The 22,181-nt window shown below is 45.9% G+C and overlaps 1 protein-coding gene across 6 annotated transcripts in view; it reads left to right on the forward strand.

Moving 5' to 3' along the window:
* DYNC1I1 (dynein, cytoplasmic 1, intermediate chain 1) overlaps positions 1–22,181 on the forward strand; it is a 164,407-nt gene that overhangs the window by 80,844 nt on the left and 61,382 nt on the right. For all 6 annotated transcript variants that reach the window (XM_014940314.1, XM_014940312.1, XM_014940313.1 and 3 more), the window contains 4 exons: positions 2,985–3,074; positions 11,726–11,888; positions 12,368–12,467; positions 17,227–17,352. In XM_014940314.1, coding sequence (XP_014795800.1) covers positions 2,985–3,074; positions 11,726–11,888; positions 12,368–12,467; positions 17,227–17,352 — 479 coding nt within the window. The remainder of the gene's footprint in view (positions 1–2,984; positions 3,075–11,725; positions 11,889–12,367; positions 12,468–17,226; positions 17,353–22,181) is intronic.

The following is a 22,181-nucleotide window of genomic DNA, read 5'->3' on the forward strand; positions in this document are numbered from 1 at the left end:
TTGCTTCCTGCGAGCTTTCTCAAACCCTTCCCCTTCTGAAACCTCCCTGCACAAGGCAGACAGGTTGGAAGCAGGTTAAAAATGGAAGCCGAAATCCATATGTAAACAGCTGGCTCCAAGAGCTGGTGCTCGAGGGAACGAAAACTTGTAATGCCAGACTCACAAAACTCTTGTGGGAGTTGGCTTTTCATTAGGTATCCACCATAAGCGTGTCTGCGTGCATCTATCTGCGCACCGGTGCGATCCTATCTGCGTCTGTCTGTGTGTGTGTGTGTGTGCCTGGGGTTAGCGGAGCCTTCGCTCCCTGCGGCGCTGGTCACTCCTCTCTCTTCTCACACTTCTCATCTCTTCTTTGAAACTGGGGAGGGCACTTTTTTCCATCCATCCCTGTCTCCGCTAGTGCCACAGAAAGACATTGAGGGGGAGCGGGTCCAGAGAAGGGCAACGAAGCTGGTGAGGGGTCTGGAGACCAAGTCTTGTGAGGAGAGGCTGAGGGAGCTGGGGGTGTTCAGCCTGGAGAAAAGGAGGCTGAGGGGAGACCTTATTGCTCTCTCCAACTCCCTGAAAGGAGGGGGTAGCCAGGGGGGGTCGGTCTCTTCTCCCCAGGAACCGGTGATGGGACAAGAAGAGATGGCCTCAAGTTGCTCCAGGAGAGGTTCAGGTTGGATATTAGGAAAAATTTTTACACTGAAAGGGTTCTTAAGCCTTGGAATGGGCTGCCCAGGGCAGTGGTGGAGTCACCATCCCTGGAGGGATTTAAAAGCCGGGTTGCATAGTGCTTAATGACATGGTTTAGCGATGGTTTTAGTCAGTGTTGGGTTGATGGTTGGACTCGATAATCTGAAAGGTCCCTTCCAACCCAGGCAATTCTATGATTCTGTGAAGGCAGAAGAACCCTTTTTTCCCCCTCCTGTGTGTGTACAGCAGCTGAGGTTTTCTCACTGTCTCACTGTCTCTCTGCTGAGGGTGTTGGATGTTATCTAACTTTCAGCCTGTGGACAGAAGAACGTGTTTACCCTGCTGAACTGAAACACCCTGACCGTCTCTCTAAAGGCTTTTCTCTATAGGTACACTTCTCTATAGGGTACGTAGGGAAACATCATTGTCAAGGGAGGCATTGTGAACACCCTGCCTTCAGTCCACTCTGAGGGGCCATTTCCTCTCATGATCTGAGAAATCCCTGATCAAGGGGTGGCATTCATTAGCAGTGCTTTTAGTTCTGGAAATGCTTCCCCATCCTTGCTGAGTTCCTCCTCCCTTCCCAGCCTGGGGAGCTTGGTTATCCCAAGCTTTCCCTCTACTCTTGGCCACAGCCGCTGGCGGTAGTGGGGAGCAATGGCCAACCTTATGCCAAGATTTCCTCTTTTTCCCAAGAGGGAGAAGCGTATCTGTCCATGCCGAGACAGTTCCTTACGGCGTTGGCTAAGCCATGCTCTCCAGCCAAGACGTCTGAGACAGTTCCTTACGTTGTGTGGCTAAGCCATGCTCTCCAGCCAAGACGTCAGCTAGAAACACGCACTCCGTGGGCTTCCGGGGGGAGAAGTCCTAGGGTAGGCAACGTGGTGGGAATGGTATGGTGCCTATTACGTTATTGAAAACAAAATGCAGCTGCGTGTTACTGTTGGCTGAAGGCAACCTGTCAGCACCAACAGTTCCCCAAGCCGCCAGGACTGACTGCAGCCAGCCTTCGCGGGAGAAGGTGCCAGTAGCCCAGCAGTTGGAGAAGTGTGACGTGTTGCCCCCCACACCAGGCTGTGTTAAGGGGGCTGTGTGAGAGCAGGGAGGGCGCCTGGAGAAGCCCTGTGGTGATGGGCAGATTGTTCAGGCAGCCCCAGAGGAACCGCTGTGGTATCACTGAGGGCTGAATGCCCAACATGCATTCTCTCGTGTGATGGACCAACCCAGGGCACCAGCGGTGATTGCTATACCTTGATGGTACATCAAGCTCCAGAATCACTCCAGAATAATTCCTCTGTAGCCCACAGGTTTGCTTATCCTAATTGTTAATTACTGTAACTCACTCTTTTCAGACCAGCTCTATTTTTGGTCTTCGTAGTCCGCTGACTCTAGAAGGCTGTGGGTCCCTGCCCTCTCATGGGTGCGAGGGGGTTGGGTGCCAGCACTGGGGAATTAATCACGTTGCTGTAGCTGGGAACAAGTAATGAGGGTTAGGAAGGCTTTGAGCCATTTTGGTGCATCATTGTCTTTCCAGCTCTGCTGTATTACGGGTTTGCTCTGGACAATCAGCGCCCGCGTAACTTCTAACAGACATCAGGGAAAGGAATGAACGCTTTGCCCTCCTGAATAAAACGAGACCATGTGAGCGTGGGGAGAGAGGGGAAGGAAGAGAGGCATTTGCATAGGCCAGGAAAGGTCATTAAAACATCTGGCAGCAGTAACTGACATGTGTCAAATTTTAGTGTTCATTAAATTCCTATTAATGCAAGAATGGTTCTTAAGCTCCAAACGCCACTTTTGGTTGCTGTGTTCCTCGAGTTGATGGCCATGACTTTTCAGAACTGCACCATGCTTGTTTGCTCGCTAGTGGCTTCTGACCTGAGGTCAGATTTCTATTTAACCCCTTCCTGTAGGTCAAGAGACAAATTAATCTGGTGAGAATTGAATTGGAAATGAGGTGTCTGGATAGCAGGTGTCCCAGCAGGGGAATAGCTGCCAGGCTAAAAGATGTTTGCATCTGTTCTTATGCCATCCAAGAAGTCATCGACGAGGTCAGGGAGATATTCAGCCGACATCTGAGATGGGAAGTTGCCATGGGGAGCACAAGTGGCAGGTGCCCTGTGTTAGCAGATTATCTTGCAGTCTGGGGGGAAATGTCTGACTACAAATGTAGATGTTTCCATTTATTGTGTGCTTTGCTTTACTTGTGTTCATTCCCAGGTTATACTCGTAAAGGAGATGCACAGATTCCATCACCCTTAAAGAGGAGAATCTCACAAATCTTTCTCTTCCTTTTTTTTTTTCAGAGGATGAAGATGATGAAGAGATGGTGGAGCCAAAAGCACAGGATGACTTGGAGACGGAAAATCAAGACCAGAAGCAGGAAGTGAAAGAAGGTACTTGAAAAAATGAAAAGGATTTTGTTACAGCTTTAAAGGACTGAATCCTGCAAGTAGTTATTCTCATAGGTAGTTTCTATTATTGAGAACACTGTGAAATCGAAACAGTCGCCAGTTTTATTGATTCAAAACCACAGGAGTGGCATAAAAGCAGTAAATTGTGTCCCAGGGACCCAGCTGGTGGGTCTGTGAAGCTTGTGAAAGGCACAAGGCTTCGGCTGTTCAGAAGCATCCTCATAATTTGGGAACAAAGTAGATGTTCTTGGATTCCAGGGCTGGTGCTTACTTGTCCTCTGGCTCAAATCACCTGCTTACATGCAGGATTTAAAACACGAATGCCAGGCATTCCAGCGGCTCCATAAAGTTGGTTGGTCTTCAGAGGTACTTAGAGCCCATACCTGTCTGCCTGCTCGAGAGGGGCAAACTTAAACCTAGTGGTGGTTGGGAATCCTCCAGCAGAAAACCATTTCACTGGAAAATGTTTACTATCAAAATAAATAAAAAAATTTGTAGGAGCTGCCCCCAGGGAACTTAAGGTCCAATCTGAAGCCAGGCAGGTCTAGCCTTTCTATCTGCTTCTCTAGTCTGAGAGACTCTCCAGGGTTACAAGAGACAAAAACTCAGGCTGCTGTTTCTTTCTGGTGCAGACAAGGGACACGGGTCAAAGTGGGGCATTACCTTGTGAAAACAAAATAAGACATGTGCAGAAGTGGTGCACTGGGCATGGCATATGTTCTGGGTGCTTCATGTTTGCTTCTCTTGGGCTCGTTCTAGCTTTCCTAACTAGAAGAGGGATGTAAAATTTGGAAACTTAGGAGAGTATTGGCTATTCTGGTGTCTGACCTTGAATAGTCAGTGCTCACCCCTGTGTGGAGTCGGGGGAAAGAGCTGAAATATCACTAGCTCCTGTGTGTGAGGAAATGAGTTTCTTCTCCAGCATTTCTTGGCTCTGCATTGCCAAGACTGTTCATGGTGTTCTTTACCCTCTTGAAAGGTAACTTGCTCCCTCAGGTAAGGCCTGAATCACTTTGTGCTACGGGGATCATTATCAGGTTGATGCTGTGACCTTCACTTGGATAATCTCACTATGGGAAAAATATGGAGTCTTTTTACAGAGAAGCCCATGAAATTGTTAACTGTGAATAGAACAAGGAATGCTTCTTTCTCGTCCAGGGGAGCCTGACATGATTTACACCAGTGTCCAGTAAACCTGAGCCTGGTATGTAGTGCCCACGTTTGCTGCCCTCACACTCTGAAGCGAGTCACAGCCCCAGCCATGCTGCTTGGGTTACAAATAGAGCTTTCTTCCCTCTTAAGAGCATCAGAGAAATCACCCATGCCATAAATCTTGCAGTCTCCATTGCTCATGAGGTCCTTGTAGAAGCACGGAGCAAGGAACTTGCTCCTCCTGCTCCTCATCCTTCTGCTCCTCCCACTGCCCCCCGGCCACCACAGCCATGGCCGGAGGGGAGCAGAGGTGACAGAGCAACAGGCATCACACAGGAGTCTGCACAGGCAGAACTGAACCCACGGGCAAGAAAAGTGGCAACATAAAAAAAAAAACAACAAATTTCTTTTTCCTGAAAACTACACTTTCTCCGAAAACTGTGGGGTCAGCTCACGCGTGGGCTCTGGCAGTCACTGGACCTAACACCGTGTCTCTTTTACCAAGAAGCCATAAGAAGTGATTTCCCTGCACCCAGTGCAAAACCCCTGTTCCGAGTCACTGGATGTCCCTCCAGTGTTCAGCTGACAGCTCATCCCGCCCCTGTTAATTCCCACATAAAAGTAATGCTGGCGCTTGTACCTGGGGAGAAAGCACAAACTCCTGCACAAAAAGAAGGAAAAAAAAATACCTAAAGACATTCCTGAACTGATTTATTGCACTTTTTTGTGGGCTTTCAAGTTAGCCTTTCATGTACTTTGCTGACCAAGCATCACTGCCAACATCTTTGATTTCTCTGCTGTGTTTTGGTCTCGGAGCAGTGCTCCCCTCCCCTGCCTCGCAGCCCCCCCGGGCCAGCTGGGCTAGTTTAACACTGGTCTCAGGCACCCAAACTGTAAACGCAAGGCACAGCTTGTTTTAGCAGAACCGGCTCTGTGAGGTGCTAGCGCTCGGCTGGGTTCAAGGAGAGAAGAAAAGACACTCATTGCCTGATAGAAAGTGACCTTGACCTGCAGTACATGTCATGACAGATGGAACAGTGGTGTGCTGATGACAGGCATTAAATGCTGGGACCCAAACGAAGCAGCGGTCCCCCGACGGGCAGGGAACAGGGTCCCATTTTTTAGCATTCGGCGTCGTTCCCTCCCTGTTGGCTTTAGCCCTTTCACCAGCAAAATCCCGTTTTTCCTCCCTGTTGTAATCGCCCTTCTCATGTTCTGAGCAACGTTCCGGGTTTGAAGCCGTCGTTTGTGTTTCATGGAAGTGATTAAAACCATGTTACAAGTCAAACAGGAGTTTAGAAGAACATTTCCTGTCGGGGCTGCGCTCTGTGTGCCTACTCAGAATTAATAGCTTTTCTGCAAATTAGCACATAATGGGTTAAAAGCATGTTTATGTTGGCATTAAGTACTCTGGCTTCTTTTTCTCTGCAAGGCAAGACAATATTTTGCAAACTTTTTAAAGAATCTCTAATAGATATTATAGTGGCGCCATTCACACTGCTATATAGTAGTTAAGGCTGTGTCAGCACTTCCATTATGAATCCTGTTTTTCAGGGATTTATAACCCAGCCGTAAAAATTTGCTCTGGGCTGAAATTTGGTTTCAGCTCAGGGAGCACATTTTTTAACAGATTAAAAAAAAAAATCAGTGTGGCCTTTTTTTGAGTTATAGGAGTGTAAGAAAAAAAAAAACCAACCATGGGAGAGAGAAGTGCGGGGAGAGAAAGGCAGACAATTTTTTTTCATGACTGTAACTCAAAAATGGGTCAGGATGGAAAACAAAGCTCGGATCCAGTCTGCTCAGTCTCCCCCTCCCCAAGCCAACAGGACAGGAGTGCTCTATTTTTATAATGGTGTTTTAAGAGGAAATGTGATTATTTTTTTTTTCTCTGTGGTTTATAGGTAGTCCAATTTAATTCTACACCCATTTACTGCATGCTTAATTTCCTTGTCTTTCCCCCCCAACCCCGACCCCTGCACACTCCAGAGTCACTCTGGGGAGGGTTTGGGGGGATTATTCAGCAGTGGTGGCTGTTGGCAGGGTCTGCCCCTGGTTCTGGACCTGTCCCACATGTTGCACCTGCAATAGGGCAGCCTGGTGGGCACAACACCTCATGCCATGGAGGTGCCAAGGGCAGGGGAGCAGCTTGAGCCCCCCCTGAGTGTTCCTGGAGTGGGAGGTGAAGACTGACTTCTTGACTGTTGGAAGCATATGAAGCCTTGGGACCCTCCTGGGACCTGTTGTCCTGCATGTCTCAGGGCCATGGTGTTCCCATCATTCTTGGAAGACTGTGGGATTCCTGCTGGTGAACTGGGCTGGGCTCTGCCCGTTCCCAGCCTCTCCTGACCACGTAAACAAGAGACTGGTACCAGACTGTGGAATCCAGAGGGCTGGGGCTTTCCACCACCAGAGAGCTCTGGAGCTCCACATTTGTGGCAGTAGAAACCACATGACCAGTGGGGATGGGCTGGGTCTTGAAAGTGGGCCTCAACCCGCGTTTATCTGAAGCCATGGATATATCCACAGAAACTGGCACGAAAGGCTGGGATGGGGGAGGCTGAGAACTGCAGCTTCAGAGACCTGCTGTGACCCCACCTCTCGTCCTGTGCCTCAGGTGTCCTCGAAGCAGGCTGTGGTGGGGGAGATGCTTTAGCTCTGGGCAGCTCAGGCATCAAGAAGGAGATGCAGGACAGGTTGTGGAGGGGTTTCATAGAACCATAGACTGGTTTGGGTTGGAAGGGACCTTAAAGCCCCCCCAGTGCCACCCCCTGCCCTGGGCAGGGACACCTCCCACCAGCCCAGGTTGCTCCAAGCCCCCTCCAACCTGCCCTTGAACCCCTCCAGGGATGGGGCAGCCACAGCTTCTCTGGGCAACCTGGGCCAGGCTCTCACCACCCTCACACCAAAGAACTTCTTCCCCACATCTCAGCTCAATCTCCCCTCTTTCAGTTTAAAACCTTTCGCCCTTGTTGTATCGATCAGTCAATTGGAGGATCAATGGGAACAGCTCTGACTGGCACAGATTTGAATTTAGAGCTCTGGACTCTGCTCCTCCAGAACCAAAAAAAATCCCCAGAATCTCCATTTTTGCATTCAGCAATTATGCTATGCAGGAGCTTGCATTTAAAAACCTAACACGAGCAAGATAGGGCATATTTCAAACCAGGATATGGCACATACCAAGCCTGGTATGAAAGTGGGAAGCAGCAGAGAAGCCCGAGGATGGCCGGCCGTTGGCTGGGAAGGGCTAAAAGCTGCCGGAGCTGCTTAGCACCTCGTGGTTCTCACGCTGTACATTTCTACTGTCCTCAGTCGTCAGCACATCTAAGGTTTACATGGGTTTAAATGTACACCGAGAGAAATAATACAGCTCTTAAAAGGGTTTCGCTAATCTGCTTCTGTCTCTCGTTACATCTCTGGGCTCGTAAGAAGGCTGCTTCCTGCTTTACTGTTTTTATTAGTTCACCCTTTCATTCTCTTACTCCTTTTGTTCTTTTTTGCTTTTTTTTTTGCCTTTAATATACTTCATTTCTCTTGTCAGGTTTTTACGATTGCTGACATTTGAGGAGAATATTTTTATGTTGTTATACTTATTTAAATGTGAGTCTTTTTCTTTTAATTTTTTAACATTTTTTTTGTTCCCTTGGTATTTAAATATTTGTGAACTTGATCCTGAACTGTTATCACAACTATTCCCATTATATTTACTACAAACATGCTTGTACTGGATAAGAACAGGTCTGCAGCGTTTTTTAATCTTACTTCCTAAAGATACAAGGAGATGTTTTAATAGGAAAATATATATATTTTTCTGTTTTGTCCAAAGAAATTTGTGGACAAAGGACCCGATGTGAGATACGGTATTTCTGAGGAAAGGCATGGTATACAGTGTCTTTCCTTACAGATATACCTCCCATTTTTTCTCCCTGCAGTGTCCCTCCATGCATATAGAACAGCACAGTGGTTTCATTTTAAATGTAAATTCTATTTTAATTTGTACAGGATTATACCTTGAGTGCAGGGCTTCTTTGGTACCTCACAACCCCAGAGCCACCCAGGCAACACCCTGTGTGTGGGTCCTGCATCCCATCCAGTGGGTCTGTGGATGGTGGGCACCATGGTGAGCTTGGTGGCTCCACCGCGGGTCCTCCTACCGTGTGGGTGTCTCTTTGCAGGAGCTTTCATTGCGCTCCAGGCAATGAGCCTTGAGCCCCGGCCCCCGGCTTTGTTAGAGATGGGAGGCTGGATGTGGTTTGTTTGGTTTTCACGCCAGGGAGAGCAAATACTTGAAGGCAAGTGCTGTGTTCTCGCGGGGAGTTTTTGCAGAGATTGTCACATCACGCAGGTCTCCGTGACAAAACAAAACAAGAAATACTTTGATCAGCTACTTGTGTTTCTGAGAGTTTTCCTTAAAGAAAGCCTGTGTCTCTTGAAAGCTGAGATCAAAGTAACTATAAGCTCCCAGATAGGAAGAGAAATTGCAGAAAATTACATGGATTCTTTTTATTTTATTCAAGGTAATGGACAGACAGGGAGAAGGAACAAGGGGAAAATGGAAGTGGCTCTGAAAGATAAATGGTTAGAAAATCTTCATATTTGAAACAACAAGCCTGTCTGTTTAGGGGTTGGTTTTTGTTTTTTTTTGCTTATACTTCATGTATTTGCAGTAGTTACAGTGGTGTTTTACACTGGAAAAAAGTAATGATGTTAACATTCTTGTAAGAAGAGATTACCTCAAATAAAACTTCAGAGGCAGACGAATGAAAGAAGAAAATAAGGGTAAAATATGAAGCTTAATATCGCCAGGGGGCATCTGGTGTGTCAGTCAGAGGGATGAGGTAAGCTGATTTATGCCCTGCTGACTTTCGCCAAGGTGTCTGTGATGCCGAGGAGGGTTTAACAGCCCGCTGGCCTCCCGCAGGCCGCCGCTAACGGCCGGGCAGGTTCTGCTGAGGTGGAACTGCAATCATGTGTGTCTCCAGCGCTTGCGAACACTACCCGGCTCCCAAGCTGTTTATTTTTTTTTTGCCTTTTCCCTCTCTATTGATTTTTTGGGTTGCGTTTTCCTTGCCAGTTGTAGTCAGCAAATGGCTGAGTAATAAATTTACATTTCCAGGCTGTAGAGAGGATTTGATTTAGCAAATAATTTTTACCATTTGGAGCAGTTTAAAATGAGTTTTCCAGTTGCCTTTACAGTTATTTTCTCCCCTTTTATGCCGTTTTGCTGCATTGTCATGCTTGTTGTCTTTGATTCTCGGAAAGCAGTGCTTTAGTGGTGACAGTGGGATATTGCCTCATTACAGGCTTCCTTGCCAGATGAGTTCCCCCAGTGCCAATTACTATTCAGCAGCGGATGCTGCAATAGGTCAACCTGTACTTTTCGCTAGTCATTCTTTCTTTTTTCTTTTCTTTTTTTTTTTTCTTTTTTTTCACACGCATTGCTTCTGTCTAAAGCATTTAGAGGGAAATTGTGCTCCTGCCTTGGTAATGGTTGCTCTGCTACGCGGGGGGACGGAGATATTGTCTGGATGTGTGGAGCTCCACGGGGACCACTAACCCGGTGGCAGGAGGCGTAGGGCCGAGGCCATAGGAGACCATCAAAAGATAAAGTTTCGAACTTTCTCAGCTGCTTTGTCTCCTGAGGGCCAAATTGCTCCTCCACCTTTGGCGTTTTTCCCTACCCTCTATATTTATCCCGAGTGCAGCACAGAGATTTTTGTCTTCCAGCGCTAAGGCTTTGGGCAGTTGAGGCAAACCTGAGCGTGGTGATAACGGCCTCTCCTGACCACGGGGGGTGTGCTGGAAACTGGGGGAGCTGAGTAGGGCAGTGATGCTGCTGCAGTGCCTTTCAGCCCCTCCTTTCTCCTGTTGCTGGTGGTGGCATCACTCTTGGGTGCTGGAGCTCAGGACTCGAGTGTGAACCATGGGCAAATCAGGCAGGGAGCAAGGGCTGCACCTCCCTCCCTGGCAGCCGAAAGCACGGCACGATGACTGGAAAATTATAATTCCAAACTGCAGCTTTAAACTGTGTCACTCGTTTCTTAATTAAACACTAAGATATGCACGACAGGGCTGGGAGTTACACTTTGGTGTGCGCTGCCTGTCCTCTGAGCACCCCGCTGAATTGTCTTTTTTTAACCCAATGTGTCCTGGGGAGGCTGTGAGGTCATTTTCACATGTAAACACCTTGAATCTGTAGCGTAAAGCCCAACGTGGGAAACCTTTGATTGACAGTTAAACTCTAAGTACAAGTCTCTGTCATTTTGCAATAGGTCTGTTTACAGCGTGGTGTTTGTGTGCCTAATTATAAATTTGGAACATAATTCTCTGTTGGCGTAATTCCTGTGATGGCAGCAGGGCCTTCCACGCTGGGAATTTAAGCTGGTCACAAGGTTTGTTTGGTGTGACTGTGAAGCTCCTAATGGCGTTTTTTGTAATACAAGTAATTCTGAAATATAGCTAAAATGGTGGTTTAAAAGCGTATGTGGGCAAAGACACGATACACAGCATTGTCACGGTATCAGTGTGACCCTGCTGGTGTAATTGAGAAGGGAATTGTGCATCGTAGCACCAGCATCGTCCCAATTTCCTTTCCCTCTGATGCTCACGTTTCAGGTGGAATTTCCCATCAGATCATTAAACTGATGGAGACGTCGCATCCATCGGTGCATCCTGCAAGGGTGGTATTTTTTGAATGAAGGGCCGTATTGGAAATACGGATTTGGAAGTAAAAGGTGTGGAGTCTCCATGTGTCTGTAAAGAAGCAACTTCGTGTTGTGGGGACCAGGCTACCCTGGCTCCTACCCCCTCCCGGGGCAGCTTTGGCCATGGCTCGGGGGTATCGGCTGCTCTGGCTCTTAGGATTCCTCCACAAGGAATAAAACTGCCTCAAGGAGACGGGTGTTTGGCTGGCTGCTTTTGATTTTGCCTGGGAGAATGTCTTTGGTTATTTACTTCATGGCTTCACCAAAGCTCTAAAGCAGAGAGAGGGTTTATCAGTGACACCACGGAGAGATGGGAAGAAGCGAAGGGAGGGATTATGTGAGCCCTTTTAACACAAAGAACTGTAGTATAAGTTAAGAAGATTATTTTATCTTTGGCTCCTCTGACAGGTCCCCTGTTACATAAATGTTCTGCTTTTTCAAGTGAGGTACTGCCCAAACGTCAGTCACAGCCATTTCCTGAAATAAGAACACCCAGTTTATTTAATTTGGGGGGTTTAAGTATTTTCCATTTCAGAATAATAAATATATAAGATATGGGATCTGTTCTATGTAAATGCTACAGTCTAGGAATATACAGGAGTATGTTTAGATATTTGAAGAAATTCCTAGTCATGATTTTAAGAGGAAAACTTTGATTTTTTTGTCCTGACACTGCTACGGCAAGCTTTCATGTCAAAAGAAACCCACTGAAGATGTTGATTCATTGGGAAAGGGGTGAAATGTCATACTCTAAACTACACCTTTTCATTTCCCAAGCTCCTCCTAGAGAACTGACAGAAGAGGAAAAACAGCAAGTTCTCCATTCAGAAGAATTCCTGATATTTTTTGACCGGACAATACGTGTAATTGAGCGAGCTTTGGCTGAAGATTCAGACATCTTCTTTGACTACAGTGGCAGAGATGTGGAAGAGAAAGATGGGTCAGTTTGGGGTTTTTTTTCACTTTTGTAAACTAAGCTTTATCAAAAGAATTCCAATGCCAGGAAGCCTCAGTTTTAAAACTCAGTTGAACGTTTTTATAGTTAAGAAAAGGTTAATATCTCTCCAAGAAGGCCTGGCTCACTTTGTTGGCTGAAACTATTTTGTAAAATAACTTCATACTTTATTGTTATGGGTTTTTTTTTTTCTTTGACATATTAGGTGGTTTAATTTTTTTGTTTCGTTTTTGGGGTGAAATTTCAAATTCTGAAGAAATAATTGAAATAGATAAAAGTGCATACACACGTACATATGTGCAGATTTGTTACTCTCAGCAATAAAATGAGAGCAATTACATCGAAGTGGCAGATTTCCCCAGGTTGGGCAGAGATTTGAGAAGCAGTCAGCCTCTTGTGCGTGGCTTTTCGTGGCATTTAAGCCTTGGTCCTTCAAAAATGTCGCTTTCTTTGAATTCACACAGAGACGTTCAAGCAGGAGCCAACCTTTCCTTTAACCGTCAGTTTTATGATGAGCACTGGTCAAAGCATCGTGTCGTCACCTGTATGGATTGGTCTCTTCAGGTAAGATGGGAAGGAGGGAGATATATTTCTATATACCTTCCAACTTCTCCCTGAAAAATACAGCCAGTGTCATTTTGCCCTTTGTTCCGCAGTGTGATGTTATTTCTTGGCTAGCAGTGGGGCCCTGAATGAGCCAATGCGTCTTTCTCCATAAAGAATAGTAGTGGGCAATAACGAAACTGTCATTTTTTGGTATGTGTTACTTGGTCTTCAAAGCCAGGATGTTGTATTAAAACTGTAGATTAACAAACATACTAAGATTTAGAAGTCTTTAGTTTTCCTCCCCGCCTCCACACCTCCAGCACATGGAAAGCTTCTTAGGACAAAATATTTAAAATTAAACTAATAAAAAATAACTTACTAAATATGTAGCAATTGATTTAATAAGTAGTTATACATGATAAGATAGAAAATAAAAATGTAGAATAGTGAGGAATAATATTTATATTTATAGTATATTAAAACTCAAAATGTCAAAGTATCTGAACAACTTGAAAAGACTGAAAAGAGGTCTTCTGAAAAATGCTGGGTCCTCTCTTCCAGTGATGGAGGAGGAGGCTGGAGCTGGCCCGGGGGCACGCTGAAGCAGAGAGCTGGGAAGGCATCCAGTCCCTGTGCACCACAAAGCATTGGCATTGCGAAATACAGCTGAGGACAGAGCTGCTTCAGCTTCCCCAGACCCACACAGCCCATCCCCAAAGCACAGGAGCCAGGTTAAGTAGAGGGGGAGGTGGTGAATGAGGAGCACAGTGGCTCTAGCATCTGTCCTTCTGTCCTTCTCCTGCTTCCATCCCTCCAGGATCTGCTCAGGGGAGGTGGCAGCTGACTGCATGGAGGGTCATAGGATCATGGAATGGTTTGGGTTGGAAGGGATCTTAAAGATCATTGAGTTTCAACCCCTTGCCCTGGGCAGGGACACCTCCCACCAGACCAGGTTGCTCCAAGCCCCCTCCAACCTGCCCTTGAACCACTCCAGGGATGGGGCAGCCACAGCTTCTCTGGGCAACCTGGGCCAGGCTCTCACCACCCTCACACCAAACAAGTTCTTCCCCACATCTCAGCTCCATCTCCCCTCTTTCAGTGTCAAACCCTTCCCCCTCATCCTATGGCTCCCCTCCCTGATCCAGAGTCCTTCCCCATCTCTCCTGGAGCCCCTTGAGGGACTGGAAGGGGCTGGAAGGTCTCCCCAGAGCCTTCTCTTCTCCAGGCTGAAACTCCCAACTCTCCCAGCCTGTCCTCACAGCATCGTTGTGGCTTCAATTGGAATCATTCCAACAAGTCCATGTCCTTCCCATGCTGAAGGAGATGGAGGGTCTCCCTGAGCATCCCCGGTAGGCTGTGCAGGTCTGGTGTCCCCCACAACAGCCCACTGCAGGGACACAAGCCAGCTGGTACCATCCAGCTCGCACCCCCTGTGTGAAACGAGGGATTTATCCCTTTGCTTTCATACAAAATATCAGCTTAACAACAGGTATGCGCTGGTGTGACGTGGGTGGCCTTTAAGCACATATGGATTTCCACAGAAATCAAATATAAGCCTGAGGAAACACTTATCTGAGGTTGTTCACTTGTTCAGGGGCTGGAAATTACATGGAATTCTTATCTGATATTTTCCTAACAGGCAGTTCTTACTGTATTCCCAGGGCAGCAAGAAAAAAAGCCGCCTCAGAAGAGCACTGCCAAATGTAATTGCTCAGCCCCTGGGGCTCCCAGGCATGTTCTGCTTCCCACCTCTTTGTTCCAGGGTGGCCCCTCCTGCCTTCCCCTCCGTTAACTCTTCATGCTCAGCTCCCCACCACCCCAGCGGGGGCTTCTCCGTGCCCGGGGTGAGGGGACTTCTTGCTTCAGCTTGGGAGGAGGGACTCCCTCCCCTCCTTGCCTGCTCTGAGGTGTATGGAGGTATTCACCCAACCTCTAGCTCCCGTCCCTCGCTCTGGCTCCAGGACAGGGCAGTGTCCACTCTGCCACAGGAGAACTTGAATAGTCGTGGGAACTGCAGAACACGTTGCTCAATTTCCCTGCGATAAAACTGTCGCTGCAAAACAGCCCCGGGGCAAATAGAAGCTTAATCAAACAAAGGACCTTGATGCATTGATTAAACAAGTTATGCTGTTCCCAGTCACATGTAAAACACGGTCCCAAACATGTGGGAACGTTCATACCATTAAATCTAACCCACTAGCCCCTGGATTCCTTTGCAGAGCAAAGGGAAAACGGCCTTAGATGCTTCATCAGGGAAAGGCCCAACAGACAAGTGTAAACACAGAGAGTGGGTTCACCTTGTTCTGTCCACGAGGAGGTGGCTGAGCTCATCTACAGCCAAGAAAACCACCCTCTCAGGGATACTGCTCTGTCTCTCTCCACTCTCGGGCAGCAGCCTCAAACGCCGTTTCCCACAGCATCAGTTCCACGTTGTTTTCGGTCTCCTCCTCACCAGCTGGGCACCTGGTGAGGACCCAAATTCCATAAATGCAAATAGATTGAATGAAGAGGCAAGTATGTGGTGCTAGCAGGCATTAAGGGTCCTGGGTTTTTTCGCTCTGGGTTTTTTTAAGAGTCCAAAAGCCTCACCGTGGGGTTGCCCAGCTGGGTATGACCCCAGCGTCTGTGTGAGCTTGAAACTGTGGTGTTTCCAGTCAGATGCATAAACGCTGTGATTGCAAAACCTACGCATAGACCCACAGGGGCTGAGTCAGTGTTTGTGTACGGCCAGACGTGGTGCCAACCAGAACACGCTCCCTGAACTTTCCAGGAGCGTGAACTGATCCCAAAATGCCTCTGAACTGGTGCTGCAGAGCCAGTTGCACACCCCAGCTGGCTGCAGTGGTGCCAACGGAAGGGCTTGGTGCTTCTTTCAGGTCTTCAGGAGAGAGAAGAGGTGTTTGGTCTGCTGCATGCACTGCGTCCCATGCAAGTGATGCGGGTGCTAAATGTCCCATCCCTGGAGGGGGTCAAGGCCAGGTTGGAGGGGGCTTGGAGCAACCTGCTCTGGTGGGAGGTGTCCCTGCCCAGGGCAGGGGGTGGCACTGGAGGGGCTTTAAGGTGCCTTCCAACCCGAACCATTCTATGAATTTGCCCTCAGAAGCTGCTTCTGAACCCAAGGTCTGCTGGGATGGAGGTACAACCCAGTCAGAGCCACCCCAAAAGGGGAAAGAGGCAGCTTTCGGTGGCCACGTGTCATTGCTGGTTTCTCCCACACGTGGGTCCCAGCTCCTTTGGAACGATGAGCTTGAATAGAAAAATCATCAGCTCCGTGATGTATTATCCGTGGAAGTGTACACAAAGTGGGAAGGAGCAGCTGCTGATGGCAAAAGTTATAGCTGTGCGCATTATTTCTTCCAAATGGATTTTGAGAGCAGAGAGGTTCAAACCCCAATGATAATGATATAAGGGGTGCTGCGGGGTTTTCTTTATTTTTAAAATGCCTGGTGTGGACCAAATTCACAGCTCCCAATAGCACTATTGGCACTTTTTTGTCCCACTTCCTTTACATTTCCCAGCTGCGCCGTTCCCCTATAAAGCTGCGAGTGGTTTGGCAGGAATTTACCTGGGAAAAACAAAAAGTGACAGTGATTTGCAGAGATTACTGAGAAATTTTGAGGAAAAGCATTCCTGGTTTACAAGAGGAGGGTGTGGGTCTGCGGAGGTTGGGCTATTGGCTCATGGGTTTGCAGAAGCCAGGTGCCATAAGGCCTTTGAAGATTTAGAGGGAAGGATGGAGGCCACCAGAGGAGCCTGGTGTCAAACACATGGGAGTGGAGAACTGGGTGCGATTGTACAGGCAGAAAGAAATCAATGTTTTGTGGGCAAATTGTTGATTCTTACGATGTTTTGAAACGATACAAAGTCATCAACAGAACATGAAAATCTGATTTTTTTCATATATGATACTACAAATTGTTACTTCTTACGGTGTTTTGAAATGATACAAAGTCATCAACAGAACATGAAAATCTGATTTTTTCATATATAATGCTATTTGTATGTGTGTATATATATATAAACAGAGCAAACGCATATGTGCCTGTTGCACATCTGCTTCCATGCGTCAGTGGATAATGGGCGCACGAGAAAATCTGATTTTAGAGCCCTCATTGCCTCCGTCTTACCCAGTCAGTGGAACTGAAGGTCACCCTGTGCTTTACAAGGTGACCTCAGCATCTTGCAAAATTGAGCTTCTGCGAAGGAAATGTCTTGATTTGCTGTTTGAATTGTCAAGAAGAGCTTTCGAGTTGAGTCTACGCCTCAGTGAATAGGGAGAGGGCATAGTGAAATAAGAAAGAAGAGTTTTCCAGCGGTGCTGAAAAAACTCTGAATTTCAGAATAAAAGCAAGTCCACACTGTGCTCATAGTGGTTTTTATTATCAAAATCAATTAAGGCACCGGTTTGTCCCAGAGGAATGGTTAAGCAAATACATTAGAATTATGCAAGCTTTCAGATTTCTCCTCTTCCTTGCTTTGCATTCCCATTATGAATATCCTGCTTGTTGTCTTTTCTGAGAATTACCTACAGAAAATAAAATTGCCTTTGTGGTACCTGAGGATAACTGATAGACAGCAAGGAGCAGGGGCTTTAAGGGTATCAGGGATGAGTAAAATATGAAACACAAATGAAGCTGAATACTATGATTGGACTAGTGTGTATTATAATTAAATCCAGATATTGCACATTTAGTGTAGATCATTTCTGTCTCGTCTGATTTTGCATAGGTTTTTCATCACCCATCTCATTTGATTTGCTTTTCCTTTTCCTTTCTAGTACCCGGAGCTGATGGTTGCATCTTATAACAATAATGAAGATGCTCCACATGAGCCTGACGGGGTAGCCTTGGTATGGAACATGAAGTTCAAGAAAACCACACCGGAATATGTTTTCCATTGTCAGGTAAGACCGAGGAAGCCATTAATTTCATGCTAGACAAAACAGAGTTTACTCCATGGTGCATCTGCCCACTGTTTGTATGAAGAGATTGAGGTTAAAAATTGGCACGTTTGGAAGAAGTACAAGCATCAGTCCAGTGTTTTTAGAAGGCAACCATCCTTCTCAGACAATACCGAGGGCCTGTCAGGGCTGTGTGTCATTCTTTGTCTATTTAAAACAGTCCCCAGGAGACTGCGTTTGCGAAGCCCTCGCGCTGATGAAGTATCTGTGGTGTACCACTTCCTCACCCAGGCAACATGTGCTCTCCCTCCCACGTTAGCTTCCTCCCACCCCCTGCTCTCCAGGCTGCCCACCCGTGCCTCGGTTCTGCTCAATATCATCTTTTGCCTTCAAAATCGGGAAGTCAACTTTGCATTTCTGCATCCTAGTTCCAGCTTGATAAAAACGGTGGTCTCCATTGCAAGGGCTACTCCACCAGTTCCAGTTTGACCATTCTTAAGTGTTTCACTTCACTCAATGCTACTTTATGACCATGCTGTTTTAGAAGTTTATGAACAATTCCAAAAAAATGTTGGGTGTTTTGTTTCTCTAGGTCTGTTTATTCCTCTTTTGTCACTGCTTTTGTGTGTGAAGCGGGTGTTTTGTTTCTCTGTTTACTCCTCTTTTGTCACTGCTTTTGTGTGTGAAGTGGCACAGCCTGGTATCGACAGAAGCGTTCTGCTCGTTGGCTCTATCTCCATCAAACTGTCCCAACTGCGGAACAGGGCTTGGGCCAAATTTCCAACCTCCTCATTAATATCCTTCTGTGGTAATTAAATACAGGACAGTGGTATTCAAAAAGCCATATGGAAAAGTTTCAGCAAGTAAAATTTAACAATCCGAGATTAGTAAAATGCAGATTATTCTGTGGTAAAAATTGCTTCTCTTGGAAGGATATGTATTACCTGGCTAATTGTGTAAGCTAAGTGTCATTTTACATTCAAGGACCAAACATCTTTTTGAACTAAGTTTATGTTTGGACTTGGGTACATTATCAGATGTAACGTAGTGGGAGGGAGCTGCTGGAACTGAAGTTACTGCTTCAACCCGATTAAGTAACCTTTAATTCTGGGCATGTTTTTCTAATTTGCTATACTGAAAAACAACTTCACAAGGAGTCTAGGCCTGCACAGCAAACATGCCATACGGATTTATATACATATATATGTGTATGTGTGTGTGTGTGTATTACCTTTGAAATGAGAACTTGTATTTTTCTGGATATCATATTCGGCAGACTGATGTGTTCTTTCAGACCGCTTAAGATCTTAGCTCAGATCCCATGTTCAAATTCTTCTAGGATGTACATGCAGCTTAATGTTTTGAAAAAAAATATTCAAAAGAAGAGATTGCCCATTGCATTTTCAGGAAGAACAATCCTTAAACTAGATTGATTTTGCAAGATAATAACCAGATTCAGGGTAGCCCTTCTGAGTACACAGAGGGGAAATTGATGACAGACACAATGATGTGCTCCGTTAATTAAGAATTCTATCTGGTTTCAAAAGTGGGTTCACTGAAAGAGGGTATGACTCATTAAACTGAAGATATTGAGGCTGACTACACTCTCCTTTAGAAGAAACACCTGGGACAAAGTGGTGGCCAGACATTTGGCCCGGCTGAGCTTCTGTCTAATTCTTCTCTTGAGTTGGACGTCTTCATTTTTAGAACTGGAACCTTAAAACCTGTGAATGGAGAGACACATATGGCACCACGCTTCCACATGGCATCCTGGATTCATCTTCTTTCGGTTCCATAGACCTTATTGTGGCATTTCAGTACTCACAGGGGGCCTACAGGAGAGGTGGGGACAAACTTTTTAGCAGGACCTGTTGACAGGACAAGGGGTGATGTCTTTAAACGGAAAGAGGGTAGAGTTAGACTAGATATATGGAAGAAATTTTTTACACTGAGGGTGGGGAGACCCTGGCCCAGGTTGCCCAGAGAAGTGGTAGATGCCCCATCCCTGAAGGGGTTCAAAGCCAGGTTGCACGGGACTCTGAGCAGCCTGGTCTGGTGGAAGATGTCCCTGCTCATGGCAGGGAGGTTGGACTAGACGGTCTTTAAAGGTCCCTTCCAACCCAAACAATTCTATGATTCTACTTCACCCAGTGATGTGCTGCCAGTATTTTAGCTGGGAGCCCCACAGATTTTTTCCTCTGTAGCTCATCATACATCTCTTTACCACAAGGTTAGAAACGGGAAAGCATGGAAGAATGAGGGATCGGACAATTTGTTCATTTGTTTTCCTATGCGAGCAAAAAAATGTCTCAGAAGCAAAATCAAAGTGGAAGGGTGAGATCATTTGCCAAAGGAATGCTCAGTGCTTTCCTTAGGTAGGGAAGAATAAGTTGACCACGCAGTTAATACTGCGGAGTGCAGACCGGGAATGCCCTTGTAGGGACGAGTCAGGGATGTCCTCTTCCCCCAAGCTGGAGCATCACAAACTCTCAGTGTCACTCAGGGCATTCCAAAGGCAAAACCCAAGGTTTTCAGCAGTAGTTTATGAGTCATCCCTGGTCGGGTTGGTTTGGCAGTATCCAGAGAGGGAATGAATTCCAGCAAAGACATGGAAATTGCATTGACTCTCCCTCATTTTGGTGGGAGAATTTTAAGCAGCGGTTCACGCTGCTGCTCTCAGCTACTGCTGGTCTGCCTTTAGGTGGGGTGACAGAAAGGAGAATAGTATGGCACGGTTATTGATGGCATGACTCAACATGAGCTCAATCCTGTATTGATTTGTGCAATGCATGGGTCTGGCCTGGTATGGGAACATTCCTCTACCATTGATTGACAGAGTAGTGACAGTGATATTTCTCAGTCTTGCTTTCTTTCTGAGAAAGTGCTTATAATGTGTTTTATTTACTGAACAAACAAATAAAAATCAACATTATCCATTGATAATGAGGATCATTTATAATGCAATGCCCATTGTTTGCTAGTACTGGTCATCTCTGCCTGTGATGATGTTTCCATAACCTGGTGGACTGATCTAAGCTTTCTAAGCTAAAGTGACCTGAAGAAGGATCTGAAACTTTGCACCAACATATCTGCTTGAATGAGGCGAGTGAGAACTCAGACTGGCTTTGCCCTAAAGTTGAAATCTCAACTATTATACCCTTCCTTTCAGCAGGGCCTGTTAGTGTGGATATGGCACTGCTCTTATACCAGATCTCACAGCTTTTGGGTTAGAGCTTATCTACAGAGACAGAAGATACAAGGGGAAGAAATCAGTGGGTCTAGTGGACTTTAGGATATCAGAAACCATTTCCTTTCTTCTGGAAAAAAGGAGAGGTTATTAAAGTTGATTGAGGTATCTGGACCTCAGCTTCAAACATCCATCATGTTAAGAGAGGAGGGGTGGGGGAGGGAAGATGGCTAAAGATATTAGTTTCATGCAAATTAACCAAATTGAATGTTACTTTCTGATTTGGAGGACTCTGCATTGTGTTTGGAAAGTTTGATGAATTCTGCTTCCCTTCACCCAGTCTAATGATAGCAGCAACAAAAAAGGTTACTACATTGACTGCATTTTGATTTATTATGGTTTATTCCCTGATCTATTAATTTCCTCTTTCTCGGCTACATTTTTTCCAAATGTCTCCAGAGGACAGTGAGAAGTACAAATCTGACACTTAAAAGTAAGTCCATTCAGCGTACTTTTGAGGAAGGAGAGCACATGTGAAGTAGCTTTTATTTGAGGAAGCAGTAACCATTTAAGAGTTCTTTCAAGAAGTCAGATCGACTTTTAGCATAATCACAAAAAGATTTCAGCAGTATATCACTTTTAATGGCTGCAGCTATTTCTGTCCTTTTCCTAAAATGCCATGCAGTCAGATTTACTTGGTTGATTCCATCTCTTTACTAAACTGTCAGGGGTTTTTTGTGGGATATGGGACTTGTGTTTTCTATTTTAATTTCAAGAAAAGCTGTCCATGCTTGGAAAATATTGGTGGATTGGGTACAGAAATCAGCCACTCAGCCGCACCACAAAATGTTTCATTCTCCCCTCGCTTTTTTTGTAGTGGCTTCCATACACTGTCATTAAGTTATGTGTTTGACCACTCTTCATTGCTTATCCTGGTGTGGTCTTTCCCTTTTCAACTGAGTGGATGGAGTCAGAAATGCGTATCTTAGAATTAGATGCACTGAGGTAAGGAGAGGGCTATATTTAGTGGCTGATATTGGCCGGAGTTGACTTTTTTTTTGCCTGATTTGGTTCCTTTGTTGTTGTCTGCTCTTTCAAAATCAACATAAATTCCTTCAGATGTGCTTTTTGCTCCAGTAGCCTGCCTTCTGAAGGTGCTGAGCACCCAAATCCACAAGACTTGTGTGCAGAGTGGGCTGAGGTAACAGCAGGAGTGACTAATACCCTCTTTTTCCTCTTGTCCTTGAGTTTCCTTCGCTGTGGAAGGCAGAGCAGAGCTCAGTCCCAGAACTTTAAAGGAAAAGGATTACAAGAAGTTTAATTGTCAAGAAAGTATGCTTGGAATACTTAAAAAAAAGAGAACATTTTCTCTGATAATTATATTGGTGTTTTTCCACAAAGGCTTTCTCACTTTGTTGCTGCTGTTTAAGCTTTGAGTAAGGATTCCACTCCTCAGAGCCATAAAAGAAATTACATCCCCAAAATTCCCTCCAAGCTTCTCAGAATTTCCTAAGTTGAATCAATCCAAAGAACTAACAGCATGTCCAGTCCCAGAGCTGACTTGTCCGGTTCCTCTGTTTCTAGTGAGAGGGGGCATCTGTGGTCAGTCTTTAAAGTGCTGGACATCCCAGAGAAGACATGTGGC

This window comes from Calidris pugnax, unplaced genomic scaffold, assembly GCF_001431845.1.
Source record: "Calidris pugnax isolate Ruff unplaced genomic scaffold, ASM143184v1 scaffold76, whole genome shotgun sequence".
NCBI classification, from domain to species: domain Eukaryota; kingdom Metazoa; phylum Chordata; class Aves; order Charadriiformes; family Scolopacidae; genus Calidris; species Calidris pugnax.